This window comes from Nakaseomyces bracarensis, assembly GCF_045282275.1.
Source record: "Nakaseomyces bracarensis strain CBM3 chromosome Unknown Scaff11_0, whole genome shotgun sequence".
Taxonomy (NCBI): Eukaryota; Fungi; Ascomycota; class Saccharomycetes; order Saccharomycetales; family Saccharomycetaceae; genus Nakaseomyces; species Nakaseomyces bracarensis.
Genome location: NW_027263957.1, coordinates 541,815 through 559,508, shown reverse-complemented (window position 1 = coordinate 559,508; position 17,694 = coordinate 541,815). Strand labels below are relative to the sequence as shown.

At 34.7% G+C, this 17,694-nt stretch overlaps 9 protein-coding genes across 9 annotated transcripts; 5 read left to right on the top strand and 4 right to left on the bottom strand.

The window, feature by feature from the left end:
• Positions 1 to 662: 662 nt before the first annotated feature.
• On the bottom strand, positions 663 to 1,403 carry BER1 (Ber1p; the record flags this gene model as incomplete). The annotated part of the gene is made up of 1 exon (XM_071053429.1): positions 663 to 1,403. One exon carries the CDS (start codon positions 1,401 to 1,403, stop codon positions 663 to 665), a length of 741 nt encoding a protein of 246 aa, XP_070910837.1.
• A 1,008-nt stretch (positions 1,404 to 2,411) lies between these two features.
• On the top strand, positions 2,412 to 3,272 carry ECI1 (dodecenoyl-CoA isomerase; the record flags this gene model as incomplete). Its single annotated transcript, XM_071053428.1, has 1 exon — positions 2,412 to 3,272. The coding sequence occupies one exon, from the start codon at positions 2,412 to 2,414 to the stop codon at positions 3,270 to 3,272; it is 861 nt and encodes a 286-aa protein (XP_070910836.1).
• Positions 3,273 to 3,482: 210 nt separating this feature from the next.
• On the bottom strand, positions 3,483 to 4,346 carry PUT7 (Put7p; the record flags this gene model as incomplete). Its single annotated transcript, XM_071053427.1, has 1 exon — positions 3,483 to 4,346. One exon carries the CDS (start codon positions 4,344 to 4,346, stop codon positions 3,483 to 3,485), a length of 864 nt encoding a protein of 287 aa, XP_070910835.1.
• Positions 4,347 to 4,697: 351 nt separating this feature from the next.
• On the top strand, positions 4,698 to 5,222 carry RSO55 (Rso55p; the record flags this gene model as incomplete). Its single annotated transcript, XM_071053426.1, has 1 exon — positions 4,698 to 5,222. One exon carries the CDS (start codon positions 4,698 to 4,700, stop codon positions 5,220 to 5,222), a length of 525 nt encoding a protein of 174 aa, XP_070910834.1.
• A 538-nt stretch (positions 5,223 to 5,760) lies between these two features.
• On the top strand, positions 5,761 to 8,061 carry YSH1 (cleavage polyadenylation factor subunit YSH1; the record flags this gene model as incomplete). The annotated part of the gene is made up of 1 exon (XM_071053425.1): positions 5,761 to 8,061. One exon carries the CDS (start codon positions 5,761 to 5,763, stop codon positions 8,059 to 8,061), a length of 2,301 nt encoding a protein of 766 aa, XP_070910833.1.
• Positions 8,062 to 8,574: 513 nt separating this feature from the next.
• DBP9 (ATP-dependent DNA/RNA helicase) lies at positions 8,575 to 10,362 on the top strand (the record flags this gene model as incomplete). The annotated part of the gene is made up of 1 exon (XM_071053424.1): positions 8,575 to 10,362. The coding sequence occupies one exon, from the start codon at positions 8,575 to 8,577 to the stop codon at positions 10,360 to 10,362; it is 1,788 nt and encodes a 595-aa protein (XP_070910832.1).
• Positions 10,363 to 10,586: 224 nt separating this feature from the next.
• Positions 10,587 to 11,096, bottom strand: SMD2 (mRNA splicing protein SMD2; the record flags this gene model as incomplete). Its single annotated transcript, XM_071053423.1, has 2 exons — positions 10,587 to 10,914; positions 11,092 to 11,096. 2 exons carry the CDS (start codon positions 11,094 to 11,096, stop codon positions 10,587 to 10,589), a joined length of 333 nt encoding a protein of 110 aa, XP_070910831.1.
• Positions 11,097 to 11,490: 394 nt separating this feature from the next.
• MCM5 (MCM DNA helicase complex subunit MCM5) lies at positions 11,491 to 13,815 on the bottom strand (the record flags this gene model as incomplete). Its single annotated transcript, XM_071053422.1, has 1 exon — positions 11,491 to 13,815. One exon carries the CDS (start codon positions 13,813 to 13,815, stop codon positions 11,491 to 11,493), a length of 2,325 nt encoding a protein of 774 aa, XP_070910830.1.
• Positions 13,816 to 15,214: 1,399 nt separating this feature from the next.
• On the top strand, positions 15,215 to 17,320 carry PIG1 (protein phosphatase regulator PIG1; the record flags this gene model as incomplete). Its single annotated transcript, XM_071053421.1, has 1 exon — positions 15,215 to 17,320. One exon carries the CDS (start codon positions 15,215 to 15,217, stop codon positions 17,318 to 17,320), a length of 2,106 nt encoding a protein of 701 aa, XP_070910829.1.
• Between the last annotated feature and the right edge of the window lie 374 nt (positions 17,321 to 17,694).

Below are 17,694 nucleotides of genomic sequence, written 5' to 3'. Positions count from 1 at the left end.
TTTTTTTTTTTGTCTGTGAGATCTAATCTGCTGCAGGGAAATCTCTAGTTGCAGTAGAGCACTATAGAGTGGCTGCAGAGAGAGTAAAAAAAATAAAAAAAGGAACACAGGGAAGCCAGTATCTAATGAAGAAGACAATGTACGGTTACTTTAAAGGGAATTATAATGGGTGGAAAAAAATATGACAGATTAGTCAGGAATCACTTATGGTGTGAACATAATATTTTTTGTTGAGTTTTTTCCTTTAAATGCCACTTAGATTTGATAATACAAGTTTTATCCTATACCGCAGTAGGATAATATAGTAGTTGTTGAGTTTTTTACTTTCCTAGAAGAAGTAAAAGAAGAGCACAAAAAAAAAGCAAATGAAAAACTAATTGATATGAAATTTTGAGACCGAGAAATTAGAATTGGACTAAATCTTCCTTCGGACGTGTTTCTAACAGTCAATGGTACCAATACAAAGTAAAACTCGGTAAACTCCATCCATGAAGAAAAAACTAGCTTTTTTTTTTACTGTTTAGCGTAATGTCATAAAATTAGATCAACTCCTCTATCATGCTTCATTTCAACACTGGGGGGGTGGTATTTTAAAAATGACGGATGGAGGTAGTGCAGCAAAAATAATTACAGAAAAAAAAAAGGAAGAAAAAAAATAGCAACTATTTTATTTCAAACAATGCAAGGTCTGAGAAAGAATGGTTCCATTGTTCTTGACCTTCTTTAATTGCATCAATATCCGCGGATCTAAAGTTTGTGATTAGGTTCACACCATCGTTAAAATAAGATTCCACCGAGGAATAATCAATACTCGATCCATTGAGACACCATTTGTTTTTTCTACGTCTTGATTTCCTGGATTCTTGCTTAACAAAGCCGTCCTTGTCGTCTTCGCTAATTGATACACGGTTATAGTGTTTCGAGTTGTAAACCAGTTTACTTAACACGGGATATTTCTCATATAATTGCCGTTCTGTATAACGATCAGTGTGTTGCGATAACTCGTTACCAAGAATTAATTGTGGTTTCTCACGCTTAATGACCTCCTCTGTTAAGTCCAATGGGGCATGTGGCATGTAAAATAACGTTACCCCATCTGTAGAATCAACATGTTCTTCCGTTTCGACTATTTGCCAATGCTTATGTGCAATATATTTCTCATCCTTATCATTGAAGGCGGGGTCATATATGGAAACTTTGACATTAGTACCTATACAATCTAAAATCTCAAGTAACAATGATAATTGGTATTTGGCTGGGAACTCCTCAGAAAACGAACCCAATGCTAAACATCTAATCTTCACAATGCGGAACTTATCCAAACATTCTTTTAGTTCAGTGAACAGCTTAGAACTATGTAATACTTCACGGTACTTATCAAGCTTGATATCAGTATCACTCATCTAGTAAATACAAATTAAAATTAGAGGTCCTTAAAAAAAAAAAGAAGACACCACAAGAAAAACTGGTAAACTGTATATCTTTAGGATATATATATAAAGTATATCCTTCTGTCAATTAATAGATGTGGTCTTTTTTTAATTATTCACGCGGTTGGACTGGTACTTTGTAATAGCTCATCGCTTACTTGTTTTAATATCACCATAGGTGCTACATTGACAATACCAACTTGATTTTTCTTTGTTCACTTTTAGCACCCAAACCCCCACGAAGTTTTCTGAGTGAATTTACTGAAAATAAAAAAAAAAATTTTCCATATTTCAGTAGCCGGCGATTATTTTTGGAATCCCGAAGCACCCTAATGCCTGCTCCATCCATTCGGTGATTATTTCAAGATATCCGATTTTTACCCGGATATACCCGGCATTTATTTGGATACACCGACAAACGGGCGTTAGAGTATATCACGTTGAGTAATTCGTATGTCAATACTATAATAATTGAGGTAGGATGACTATATATATTATGTTTAATAAGTGGGTCAAATTTGTTTGCGGCGGATAAGAGGGTAGCATCTTCAATTTTGATAATAATTGACAATGACACCAATAGACAATTGATTATGTTGATATATATATATATATATATTGCTTTTTACAAATACTAGCAAGTCAAGGTTCAAGAATTAACTTTTGGGTCAATATTTGAGTAAGAAAAAATTGTTCAACTCCAAAAAAAAACATAGCTGAATTGGGGTTAGTTATATTATTTAATTTTCAATGCGTTTTTTTATACTATTTTTTCTTTAAAAGTGGGGAAAAAAAGTTATATGTATAAACTTCTCTAAGGGTAACATCGGAGTTATTTCCCTTATATATAGTAAACTAAAAGGATCCCTTTCTCTAAAGAGATCAATGCTTTTAACAGGCTTTGGATAAGTAGACCAGTAATACCTGCATAGAAGAGGCATAAGAAGATATTTAACAGACCATATTTAACAAGAGTAAGATATGATGAAATATAATGAAAAGATTACATACCATAAGGATGGTCCGTTCTTTATAATCAAATTCAACTCGCCTTCTACTTTGAATTCTATGAGTGGTGATGACTATGTTTATATGGGTGAATTGCTAGAGCTAGCAGAAAAGGATAATGATATTTATTTCACGGTGTTACAAAGTACTGGAAGGTTTTTCTCGAGCGGTGCAGATTTTAAGAGTATCGCAATTGCAGAGCAAATGGAGAATTCTAGAGGTGGGAAGAAGCAGCAGGATGATGTTAGTAAACACCATGATGAATTGCAGAAGTGGCTGGCTCATTTTGCATCTAGAAATGTGAACGTTACCAACGCCTTCAATAACCACCCCAAAATATTAGTTTGTTGCTTGAACGGACCTGTGATCGGTTTTTCAGCAGCTATCTGCTGTCTATGTGATCTTGTATACGCGATGAATGATCAAGTATACATGCTCTTCCCTTTCGCTAACTTGGGTTTAGTCACCGAGGGTGGAGTAGCAAGCACTTTACCCAGGCTAGTAGGGTCACGTGACTCGTATGAGTCTCTTTTATTTGCTAGGCCTGTTGACTACACCCAGATGTCAAGGGCTGGAATCATCAATAAGAATTATTCTCTAACTGACACTGAGGAGTTTAATAAGCAGGTGTTGAATGAACTCAAGCAGAAGATAAATGGGCTGCATCTCCCTAGCTGTCTGGGTATCAAAAAATTGATGAAACTGGAATGGGAAGATCGTATTGAGAGAATTAATTCTTTAGAAGTAAATGATGGCGTAAAGTATTGGGTGAAGGGAGAACCTCAAAAAAGATTCAGACAGATAGGTTCGAAGCAAAGAAAACATAAGTTGTGAGATTTGTATTTTGCTCCCCTTATCTTGGATAACTATACTGTAACTACAGTAATCTTTAATGATAATATTCTTAACTTTAATCGACCTAATGAGATACATATGTATTGTGGAATTCGTATTTGCTGTTCAACCAGTTGTGTCTTACACGAATATATTATGATATTTATGAAATATAAAGTAATCACTATATAAATTGAAATATATTATAACTCACTCTATATATTCTTCGGGCATTATCTCTTCTTCCTTGTTAGGTCTTTCATCACTAGTTTTACCCTTAGTTAGGCTGACTGTCCCCATAACCATCAAAACTAATAATAAAATAGCAACAAGACCACTTCTTGTAGTTTGCCATCTCAAATTTTCTACATCAGACCTTAATTGGCCTATTAAATTGGTTATAATTTTATTTTTACAGTCGCTTAATGCCAAGTTCACTTCCTTCAACATCAAAGTGTTCTCTAATTTGTGATTATTGAAGTCCATCTTAGAGTCCTTATTAATAGAATTAATAATCATTCCACTGATTTCGTCATGTAGGGAAGCCAAGTCTCTTTGTAACAGCATTAACTCAATATGCTTAGAATTTAATTGAGTTTCTCTAGAATTTTGAATGGCATACTTCAGTTCTGTCTCAGCCGAGTTGAATAAATGTGATTGCTTATTAAGTTCCATGTCTCTAAGAAACTTGGTGTTATAGGTATTGTAAAATTCGTCATTAATAAGTTCGAGAAGCATATCTATGACTGCATTAGTTTGATTTTTATTAAAACCACCCTCATACTTCAATTTCTTATAGTAATCTAGAGTATTGATTTGTCTTGAAGCTGTAGTCGGGGTTAATCCATTGCCCTGAGAGATCAATTGCTCAGGCAACTTATATATAAAGTCCAGTGGCGTATCATCATCTTCAGTTTTAGAACCTTTCGACTCCAGCTTTGATTCCAGTTTTGCAGCTGATGAACTATTCAAATTTAATGAAGCTGTGGAAGAAAAACGTGTTGGAAGGTATCTCCATGTCCTTAGCCTTGCAAAAGGTCTACCGATTAAAGATCTCATTGCCGGACTTACCATTACTATAAAACAATGAAACGAGTTTGATGAATAATTGCTATAATATTCTGTTCTGAATATTAACCTTTAACTCAAAAGGTAAATTCAAGAAGAGAAGAATTTCTTAAATTATGTTAGCCACCTACGTCAAAACCTTAAAAATTATACCACCAAAATATGAAATTTCAATAAGAAAAAAATTGGAACAAAGGGTACCATCAAAGAGAAAAGAAAGTGGTATATATAGATGAGGCACATAATTGATATTGACTTTCGATAATAACTGTAAATAGTCATATTGATGTTAGCAGTGGTGTTTGGTTAAGTACCAGGTTATCAAAATTTGAAAAGACAAAAGCAGTATAATTATAAATGCTACATTACAATGGTTTACAGAACATTTTGCATACAAGGCGTCTAAGTTCATGTTGTATTACACTGATAAAGAAAACGAAATTTCCTCCAAGGGCTAAGTTTCATCCATCCTGGGAAGTTGATATAGAGGAGAAATTTCTACACGGTGGTACCGGTCCCGGTGGTCAGAAGATTAACAAATGTAATTCCAAAGTACAGTTGAAACATATCCCCAGTAGTATTGTAGTTACTTGTCAAGCTACCAGGTCTAGAGATCAGAATAGAAAGATCGCTAGGGAAAAATTAGCCCTTGAGTTGGAACGATGGAGAATTAAAAAAGAGATGGGATCCGATGGTGATGAAATGGTATTAACAGAAAGAGAACGAGCACTGCAAGAGTGGAAGAGACAACAGAAAAAGAGTAAATCCAAGAAGAGTAGAATAAAACATGAATTGGCTAAAATGGAAAGACTGAAACAGGAAGAGCAAGATCTGGAAGAGATCCGAAAATTGTTCCCTGATAAAAATCAATCTACAACCTAAATGATATATTCTTGTAATTCATAACCAATCATGTATTAACCTCTACGATCGAAAAATTATATTCATCATATCAATAGTGTTTAATAGAACGTAATATATTCATAATATCCCATTAGACAGACCACTAATATGATTCTCAGTGTAACGTGACTGTCTTCGTATAGACGTTCGTAATGGAGTTCATATACATATTTTTTTACTGCGAGATGAGAGCTGAATTTATTCAACTAAAGTAGTCGATGACATCACAAACAGGTATAGTAAAATCAGTATATACAAGAATTGATTTCGATCACATTGTAATTTAATTAACCAAACATTTTATGTTATTTTGATATACATTGGTTTTTAGATTTAGCTTTTACTTCTACCAAAAAAATAGAAATTACAAAATTTTTAACCTTTTTTATTAAGTTACACTTCCATTGCATACCTTGAGTTGACATTATTTAGACGACAGGAATAAGAATAATAATTGCTTCAGTAAACCTTCTAGAGCAAAGTTCAGATAATTTATATTTGTTTTGGGATATAAGAAATGGATGCAAAGGATAAAACCAATCAGTTCAGATTCTTTGCCCTTGGTGGTGGTAGTGAGGTTGGTAGGTCATGTCATATCATACAATATAAGGGTAAAACGGTGATGTTAGATGCTGGTGTTCATCCAGCGTACCAAGGCATCGCTTCTTTGCCATTCTATGATGATTTCGACCTGTCTACAATTGATGTTTTACTGATATCCCATTTTCATTTAGATCACGCTGCCTCTCTTCCATATGTGATGCAGAAAACCAATTTTAAAGGTAGGGTTTTTATGACTCACCCCACAAAGGCTATTTATAGGTGGTTACTAAGAGATTTCGTGAGAGTAACCAGTATAGGCACCCAAAATGCTCTAGCCGATGAGGACAACTTATATTCTAATGAAGATCTTATTGAATCATTTGATAAAATCGAAACAATTGATTACCATTCCATGGTAGATGTGAATGGTATCAAATTTACTGCATTCCATGCCGGTCATGTATTAGGTGCAGCCATGTTTCAATTAGAGATTGCTGGGTTAAGGATTCTCTTTACTGGAGACTACTCTAGGGAAATAGATAGACATTTAAACTCTGCAGAAGTACCGCCTATGCCATCTGATATTTTAATTGTGGAATCTACATTCGGTACAGCAACCCATGAACCACGACTTAACAGGGAGAAGAAGCTAACCCAATTAATTCACTCTACAGTAAATAAAGGTGGTAGAGTTTTAATGCCAGTATTTGCTCTTGGTAGAGCACAGGAGCTAATGCTAATTCTTGATGAATACTGGTCACTCCACAAAGACGAACTGGGGTCCAACCAAATTCCTATATATTATGCCTCTAACCTTGCAAGAAAATGTCTCTCAGTTTTTCAAACATATGTCAATATGATGAATGATAATATCAGAAAGAAATTCAGGGATTCCCAAACAAATCCTTTCATTTTTAAAAATATTGCATATATTAAAAATCTTGATGAATTCCAAGATTTTGGCCCTAGTGTCATGTTAGCGTCTCCTGGTATGCTTCAGAGTGGTTTATCTAGAGATCTATTAGAAAGATGGTGCCCTGATGACAAAAATCTGGTTTTGATTACTGGTTATTCAGTCGAGGGAACAATGGCCAAATTCTTGATGCTAGAACCAGATACGATTCCTTCTGTAAACAACTCTGAAATCATGATACCAAGAAGGTGCCGGGTAGAGGAAATATCGTTTGCAGCGCACGTAGACTTCCAAGAAAATTTAGAGTTCATTGAACATATTAATGCTTCTAACATTATTTTGGTACACGGTGAACCCAACCCAATGGGTAGATTAAAATCTGCCTTGTTATCCAATTTCACAAATTTAAAAGGTACAGAAGACGAAGTTCGTGTTTATAACCCGAAAAATTGCGTTGATCTTGAAATAGAATGTAAGGGTATTAAAATAGCCAAAGCGGTAGGTAATATTGTCGATGAAATCACTAAAGAAGAGGAATTAGCCCTAAAATCTGAAAATGAATTTAAAGAAGAAGCTGATGATACAGCAGGCAAAATGAAAGATGTTCAAAAGGATATGGATGGTGATGGTGTGATTGTATCAAGCATTTTAGTTTCTGATGAGAAAAACTTCGATCTCAATTTAGTTTCTCTTTCGGACTTGCGTGAACATCACCCTGAACTATCTACTACGGTAATTAGAGAAAGACAAACCATACAGGTTGACTGTAAGAAAGAATTGATTTACTGGCATATCTGTCAAATGTTTGGCGATGTTGCTATTTTAATTGATGAAGATAATGTATCAAATTCTAGAGATATGAAACCAAATGAAAAGGACCTTGGTAAACTCGTTCTTCAAATAATGGGCGCAATTAAGCTTACAGTACAAAGCAGTAAGGCAACTCTGGAATGGACACAGGGTCTAATTAGTGATACGGTTGCAGATTCAATAGTTGCTATTCTCATGAGTGTAGATTCTGCGCCAGTTAGTGTTAAGAAAAGCAGTCATAACTGCAGTCATTCCCATGATAACGTTATAGAAAAGGAGCAAGAATCTGAAGTATGGAAAATTAAGCAGATTGCAAAACTTTTTAAAGAGCAATTTGGAGATGCGTTTACATTATTGATGGAAAAAGATGATAGTGAAAAAGCTATTTCCGAAAATGACGAAAGTATAAAAGGCTTGGTAACAATTGGGAAAAATACCGCATCAATTAATTTCTCTGAAATGAAGGTGATCGATTGTAACTCGAATCCCTTAAAAGGTAGAGTTGAAAGCCTATTAAAAATTGGTATGGATTTAGTAGCCTCATTATGTTGAATACATACCTCTACGATATCCTGGATATATATCACTAAATATATATCTAAAATAGCATTATTTAATACAGCATTTAGATTGTTTATAGACTAACTGCCTTCAATTTGGATGAAAATCCTCGTTTAAATATAAATATATATATATAAAGAAGACAAATGAATAGGATAATGGATGATAAAGATTTATCATAAACCAGGTATATATTATTTATATATTAGTTCTGCTTAATTTTAGGTTTTACGATATTAGAAATTCTTTGGGAGCCCTGTATATGATTATAACTGTGTACGAAAAATAAAAATTTATTTTTCTAATTTTTTTTTTTTTTTTTTAATCTAGCTCATCTCATCGCAAAAAAATTACTAACAGTGATGCCTGGGTAGTGATGAGCATAATACATTCCGTGATCGATTGACCATATAATTAGAATAACGTTACATATTATTATCTGAAATATATATAAAGATAGCTGTTAAGTAATCAACGCATATATCACTCAGCTACTATTTGAAGATGAGTACTATTGCATCCGAGGCATACATTGATGATTCAACCAATTTTGAATCTTTCAAACTAGATTCAAGACTACTGCAAGCTATAAAGAGCTCTGGGTTTGTTCACCCAACCTTAATTCAAACTCATGCTATCCCACTAGCTTTACAAGAGAAGAGGGATATCATCGCCAAGGCAGCTACTGGTTCTGGTAAGACATTAGCATACTTAATTCCTGTTATCCAAACCATATTAGAATATAAGAAGACCTTGAATAATGGTGAACTCAATCAGACGGGTACCCTTGGTATAGTTTTAGTTCCAACTAGGGAATTGGCTCAGCAAGTTACTGGTGTTTTGGAAAAACTAATTCTCTTTTGTTCTAAGGACATTAAGATTTTAAACCTTGCTGCTGATATGTCACATTCAGTTCTTAACACCCTTTTATCTGAAAGTCCTGAAATTATTGTTGCTACTCCAAGTAAGTTGTTGAATGTATTAGAAACGAATATCGATTCTGTTACTTTAGATAATTTGAAATTTTTAGTTATCGATGAAGTTGATCTTGTCTTAACTTTTGGATACGAAGAGGACTTAGAGAAAATTGCAGAGTATCTACCATTGAAGAAAAATCTTCAAACATTTTTAATGAGTGCTACACTGAACGATGACATACAAAACCTGAAACAGAAATATTGTAGATCACCAGCTATTATCAAATTCAATGAAGAAGAAATAAACAAAGACCAAAATAAACTGGTACAATACTATGTCCGTGTAGGAGAATTTGATAAATTCCTATTGTGCTATGTTATATTTAAATTAGGATTAATTAAAGGTAAGACTCTGATATTCGTTAACAACATTGACAGAGGTTACAGATTAAAACTGGTTCTAGAACAATTTGGTATCAAATCCTGTATTCTAAACAGCGAATTGCCTGTGAATTCAAGGCAACATATTGTCGAGCAATTCAATAAGAACGTCTATCAATTATTAATTGCTACTGATGATACTGATTATATTAAGGAGGAAGATGAAACTAAAGATGAAGAAGAGATTAATCACGAGGAGGCTGATAAATCTTCTGAAACCGAGAAACATTCTAATGAGGATAAACCAAAGAAAAGAAATGTTGTTAAGAAAGATAAAGAATATGGTGTATCTCGTGGTGTTGATTTCAGAAATGTTGCATGCGTTCTAAATTTTGACCTTCCTACCACTGCAAAGGCTTATGTCCATAGAGTTGGTAGAACCGCACGTGCAGGTAAGACAGGTACTGCAATTTCTTTTGTGGTACCTTTGAAAGAATATGGTAAACATAAGCCATCAATGCTTCAGACTGCAAAGAAAGATGAAAAAATTCTTTCAAGAATAATAAAACAACAGAGTAAATTAGGCTTGGAGATTCAACCTTATTCATTTGATGTTAAGCAGGTTGAAGGTTTTAGATATAGAATGGAAGATGGTTTCCGTGCTGTTACACAAGTTGCTGTCAGAGAAGCTAGAATCAAAGAATTGAAGGAGGAATTACTCGCAAGTGAAAAATTAAAGAGACATTTTGAAGAAAATCCCGCAGAGTTGCGTTCTCTAAGGCATGATAAGGAGTTGCATCCTGCAAGAATTCAAAATCATCTGAAAAGAATCCCAGAATATCTTCTACCTGAGGCAGTAAGAAATGGACAGAAGAAGGTGACTTTTATTCCGTTCCATAAACCTGGTAAGGTTGGCAAGAGAGGTAAACATGGAAAAAATTCAAAAGGTAACAAAAAGAGGAGTGCCAAAGCTGATCCTTTAAAACGTTTCTAATAATATAAACAATTTTAGCATTTTTTATACATTATTTATCCGCTTATAGATAAATTACTCTAATAAATTCGATATATTTTATGTACTAGTATACAGTGAACGCTCGAAGATACATATAGCTGCAGAAAATAGAATGAGAAATGAGCTAATGATGCTACATTATAGATTAGTAATATTACAATTCTGCTTCTATCCGGTGCGTATAATGCATAGTTATGCGTTTTTCATTGTAGAGGAGCCTTAAGAACCACAATCACGGAATCACCTCTTAGGAAAAGTTTACTGATAAATCTTTCTCTATTTACGGTTTGTTTGCCCTTCTTTTCTGTCCAAAGCTCCTTAACATTCTCCAGAACCATATTACAATGCCTATCATAAGCCTTCACTCTAGCTATCAATTTATGATTATTTCGCAGGGATATTATAACCGGATTTCTTGTTATCATTGCATCATTTATTAAAGACATGGGGCCATGTTTGAATTCGAATTCTTCAAGTTGTTCAAGTTCGTCCTTTGAGAGTTCTGATTTTGGTCTATTAGTTAGTTCTTCTCTGTTCTCATACAAGTAGGTATCACTGAGTACTCAATGACCTCTTTCTACTATAATTTTATTGTTAGTATTCGTGCTTTATTCTTGTTAGATTCAATGACATGTCAATGACATCCATGAAACTGTTAATCATTAGTCTCGAGATTCTCGATTTCTCAATTAAAATATTAGTACATACGACATATTTTTGTCCTAAACTTTGGTTTTATTTCACTTCATTTCTCTAAGTCTTGAATCAAAACACGTTCTATTATATATAGTTATATAAGAATTAGGTGATGTCTTATGCAGGTTTTAATCTTAAAGTTATCGAAAAATTATCAAATTTGTTACCCGGATCTCCAAACTTTCTTTAAGTAATTAAACTATTCCCATAAGATAAAGGTAAGAATAATGCTTCTTTTATTTTTTATTAATATTACAAATTATATTTATAGAATAGCAATTTACTAGTTACAGTGTTTTTTATTTATTTGTCATAAAAAATTAATTCAGTTATAGAATGCTCCTGAAGCTCTATACCTATGCTCCAATTTTTTTTTTTTTTTTTTTAGACGTTATGCAAAATAACATTGATCTAAATTCCACTTCTGTAGATATTTTGACCCTGGTATCTCAACTGTATGGTCTCGTGCTTCTCTAGAGCATACAAAGCCTTGTCCAAAGAACTCTGAGAAACCTTTTTGGAGTCAACGAATTCTCTTTTCAACGTTTGGTACGAAGTGGACCATCCGATTGGTAGTCTTCTCTTTAATTCCTGTTCTACACGACGGATTTCAGAAAGTGAATTGGTTTGTCCCCCACCACCAATTGGATCTTGTGCCGCGGCATCCATAGTAGACGCCTGGAACAATCTAATAGCTTCATCCACATGCCTTTCTTCCGCAACCGGACTCAACTCCATCTTAGCCAGAGACTCAGTAATTCTAATAATAGCTTCTAATTGACGAATTGTAATAGGAATAGAAGATTTTTCTGTTGCTTCTAATTCATTAATTAATAGATCATTTCTTATAGTAACGAACTGAGATGATAGCTTTTCAGCTGCCTCCGGAGTCAATCTTGGAGCACATTTCAGTCTGCAGTAAGTAATATATCTTTTCATCTTTTCCATGCTTAGCTCTGAGCCATTAGCCTCTAACTGTGCGTCAGTATGTCCTGTATGAATATTCATAACATGGTTGGCAATAGAAATATCACGTTCTTCATTATGTTCGTCCTTCACAATGAAAATCATGTCGAAACGGGAGAGAATGGTTGTTTGGAAATCGATATTCTCACCAGGAGATTTCAGTTCATCGTAACGACCGTATATTGGGTTAGCTGCAGCAAGCACACTAGTTCTAGAGTTTAACACTGTTGTGATACCTGCTTTAGCAATGGAAATAGTTTGTTGTTCCATGGCTTCGTGAATTGCAACTCTATCTTCGTCTCTCATCTTGTCAAACTCATCAATACATACTACACCACCATCTGCCAAAACCATAGCACCACCTTCTAAGAAAAACTCCCTGGTCATAGGATCTCTTTGCACACTTGCAGTCAAACCAGCTGCCGAAGAACCCTTACCAGATGTATAAACTGCGATCGGGGAAACTTTCTCTACAAATTTCAGAAGTTGTGATTTAGCAGTACCGGGGTCACCAAGCAGCAGTACATTTATGTCACCTCTAAGTCTCATACCATCGGGAAGTAATTTCTTGGAACCACCCATCAGTAAGCACACTATGGCTTTCTTAATATCCTCGTTACCGAAAATTGATGGTGCAATAGAATTTTTCAATAGCTCGTAAATATCCGGTCTCCTACTTAATTGCAAAAACTCTTCTTCTTCTTCTTCTGAGAACATTGTCATGGAGTTCCACAAAGAAGATGCCTCTACATCTGTTTGGATACCTAAAATCTTGATGTAAGGAGTTCTGATAGCCACACCAGACCCCGATTGACCTGCAGGACCGCCAGATCTTTTCTTAGAGTTATAAATGGAGTAGATACCCACAATAGTTACTCTGGTACCTGGTATTACTCTGTTAGTCAAATATCTATCACAAGACATAGTGATGTTTCTAGGCATTTCACCAACAGGCACAAGCTCAGGAATTTCTTGTAACTTTAAGAACTGCTGGTCAATGAATTTAGAAGACTCATGAATAATGATATAAGGATCGGGACCACAATTTTTGCTTGCAGAGCCACCAGGACCAGAGTCTGCACCAGTATCGTTTATGTATGAGGAGGAGCCGTTGTTTTGAGAAGATTGACAAGAGTGTGGCAGTGTCACTGAGTTGCCGGTAATAGAATTGAAATTGTTAATCTTCAATGACATTGTATGTCTACAGTTTCTACACATCAACGATAGATGTGTGGCTCTGGAAGTCAGCACAGAGGCACTAATAATGATACCTGAAAGTCTGACGATCTTAGAGACATGTTCTGAGTCCAATTGTCTCAACGACGACTGGTTTGCTCTAGAATTCAGTATCAGTTGGAAGACCGGTATTTCATCGAGATCTGCATCGACGTCATCTATATTCATATCATTGGTTGCGTCATCTAGGTCATCATCGCCATCCCCTGAGGAATTCTTATTCAGGACCATGATACGGTGGGCCACCTGAGTAATTGCAATTTCAAATAATGGGATAACGTCTGAGGGCTCGTCGGATAGCCTTTTGTAAAGGTCTTCGTTGTAACCGATCAAATGCTCCATATCCACGGATAGAGAGTAATTCTTCACCAGGAGAGAGTTTCTGAGCTGGTCTCTGTACAGAAACTGCGTATCAATTCTGAACTCTAGTATAAACCTTTTGAAAGCCTTGATAATTTCAGTATTGTCATCATCATTTGGCGACTCGCCTTGAAGAACAGGCGCACTATATATTTCTGGTCTATCAAATGACATTTCTCTTATCCTTCTTTTTTTTTTTATCCCAAAGACTTGTTTTCTTTGATAGAAAAGAAATAGCAAGTAACTTTAAATATCACTAGTCTAATATCATCGAATGGATAAGCCAAAAAAAAAAAAAAATTTCTTGATGGGTTACTTTAATTACATTTCCTAATTAGGAATAGTAATATGTAACGTATTTAACCACGATCTAAGCCGTGTGTTACTACCTACACGTGATAGGAAGTTATTATTTTTTTTTCGTTGTTCCTTTTGCAGTTCAGTTTTATATAGGGAGAGAGACATAGTGGTGTTTGCTCATTGTCAATGCTGTAGCTTGTGACAGCAAGATGTGTTGCGGGTCGTACGCAACCCACACAGTGCGTTTTTACTGCGTCTTCTATTCCCCCCCCCCCCCACACACACACACACACACACACTTGTCTCTGTATCTCGCTTCTACATTCTGTTTTTGTTTTTAGCGCAGTGTTCCTGTATGCTCCTAGTTTTATCCCTAGCAAAAAGAAAGAAAGATTGAAAAAATCGGAAATAGATCTTCATTATAGTCAATTCCAGTTTGTCCTTACTATTTAAACAGTGCCGTATACGTTTTTTTTTCTTTCTTTTGGGAACTTCGAGAGATTTCGATAGGGGGTAGCTTTATCCCGCGGGGAGAACTGTTGCGTACCTTTTTCATTCTCTCTCTCTCTCTCTCTCACATCCCCTTTTAGCTATTTTAAATTCTCATCATCAACAAAACACCTGTACATCATTTCCCCTTTTTTTTTTTTTTTGTCCCATCCCAAAACTATCTAAGAAACATACGTAGAAAAAACAAGATAATCAAATCCCCTATATATAACATACTGCCTCTTGTCTAACTTGCTTGGTATCGATATACGGCTACCCTTTTACCAAAAAATAGTTTATTTGTCTCTCTCTCTCTCCGTGTCTCTCTCTCCGTGTCTCTCTCTCTCTCTCTGCGTCTTTGCCCTCTAGACAGACCCCTTATGTAATGACTTTCCCGTTTCGACTCCCCTTCCCTGTTCTTCTTCATTTTCTGGTATGAGAAAACAGCCGTACAAAGTAATTCCGAAAATCGATTTGATGGGCATCGGGAAATTGCTTCTCATTAATCTCCTCTAGGGGGGATTTACTACTTTTTACACAATACAATTATTAATTCTTTAATAGCACCAATAGATGGACCCTTGCATGAATGGGAAATTTAAATATAAAACCAATAATCTTATATAACTCTGTAAAAATATAGCAATCAACCAATAGCACATACCATATAACACATTATAATAACTACTATAACACATTATAATAACTACTATAACACATAACAACAATAACATAATAACAATATAATAATAACTTTGTTGGGTTGCTTTTTTTTTTTCTTTAAATGGTTCATTCTAAGACGCTGAAAAGCGTTTCGTTAAAGAATGTAAGGTTTGCTCCTGAACTCACCACGGTTAAAAAATTTGATTCTGACTCAGAACCTATCTCTATATCTTCCAGTAACCAGAGCTCACCGGAATTCATGCCGTCGGAGGCCCAGGATCTAGTGCCCGAGTACACATTACCACCTATCTTGTTCAACTTACCTAAACATGGACTTAAAAAGAAGGGACTACGGTATGCTGACGCTAACAATTTATATGTTAGAGACGATGAAGTTGAAATTGGAATTGAGGATGATGAGGATGATGAGGATGAGGATGATTATGAGGGTCTCAGGGATATGTCTGGTGAAGTGGGTGATGATGAAGATATAGGGCCTGATGTCGACAGCTTCGATATTGTAGACTGCAAAATCGTAGATACTAACCTCGTGCCCTTCACCAAAAAATACCAGCTCAACAAGTACAAATACGACCAGTACAAGGACGTCTCGACAATAGAAAAGATGATTATGAATTACTTGAACGGAAACAACATTAAACTGCATTCTTTAACCAGAAAATCTAATAAGCTGCATGGACTTCTGTACGTTAACAACTTGAACTTCGAAAAATTTATAGAGTTGAAGTTCAGTTTTAATGGTTGGAAAGATATGCACTACACGACAGCCACTTACAAGAAGTCAATAACGGAAAGGATCGACGAATTTAAATTCTGTATTGACCTAATGGCTCTTAAATATATTCTAAAATCAAAAAATTTAATTTACTGTGAGTCACAGAACCGTGAAGATTACACCTACTGCCACTTAAATATGGAACTATGCTGTCGGTATGATGTTAATAACGAAACATATTACGATAATAATAACTACAAGAATTACAAATTCTCCTTAGTGATCGTAACAGCACCTAATTATATCTTACGCCCACAGCTCTCGAAATCTTCATCAGAACCTTCTTTGTACAAGAGAAATGTACCAACTCAGGACAAACCCGCTAATTTGAAATCCAACTTCCAAAACGACTTCTTAACTACAACAACATTATCTCATAACCTAAATTTCAACAATAATTCATATTCAAGAAGATTTAGTGACGACACTGACTATTACAATACATCACCTTTAAAGCATTTATACCATAATGACACAACGTTGATTAAACCAGCACGTGTAAATGAGGTATTGGGTTCAAATTCTAGATGGAACCCAGGTAACCCCGATTATGATGCAGGTTTCTTAGAAACACATTCATACAATTTCATTAATAAACCTATCACAACTAACTATTCATCAGCAGCTGCTTATATTCCTAACACTATAAATGAATTCGCATTTAACGATGAATTGATTGAGTCATCTAAGTTGAAGAGCAAGATCCTACCTGATACAGAAGCATCTAACAACATTTCATTTCAGTTTTTGGGGGATTCTAATTCGAAGGAATCTAACGAAAATATCGGCAAGATCGATGAAAGAAAAAATATGCATACCAATGCAACTGATATTTCGACTATTTTGAATGCTTCCAATTACCAGCCAGATTCGCCTAGTATGAATGGTTACGTTACATTAGGTGAAGTTTCGGACTTTACAAGTAATCCTAATAATTCCTCTGAAACTTTAGTTATTGCAAACAGTCGTAGTCAAAGTGCCTCGAATTCAGGTCTTGAAGACAGTACTGGGACCTTCAAAGGTGATGATGAATATAGCCAATATACTGCCGATAATAGCAGTAATAGTAATGATGTATCTCCATCTGAGACCCCAAGCAGTGAATTGGCATCAATATTGAATTCAGGAAACTCTCAGGATAACAGCAGCATCAGCGAAGATGTGGATTTTGTTTCTAATGATAATGGTAATGATTCACCAATTGGTTTTGCTAATAAAGACGAAGTTAACGACGTATTCAATAAAATTAATAATAACCAATTGGATTATCAATCAATATTAAATTCGTATTGTTTTTATGAACCACGACGCGAGTCTTATAATAGTACATGTTATGATGGTGACGACTGCAAAAATAATGACGATGTTGGTAATTCAATGCAAACAAAATTTGTTAATGATAAACAAACGCATATTTCCAGTGATAACTAATATTTTGATTTGTAACTTGTTTTCTATCTCAACAGAGATTCTTGTGTTATATTGTGGTATTTTTTTTCGTTAATCCTGCATTTTATTTTTTTTCACTATTATTTTGGTTTCTACAGTAACATCTGACACTTAACTTAAATATATTCCTTCATGTACCTTATTGCTATCTCAACATATTTTGATCTTTTATACTTTTATATTTATACCTTTTATTATCATGTTTTTTTAATGGATTTGTTTTGTATTAAAAATATGACTCGACTTTTATTTAAGAGAGTTTTATAACAGAGTGGAGTATAATTTAGAAAGCAAGTATTATATTATATAAGACTTTTACTTTAAATTACATTTTCTTAAAATATCTTAACTATATT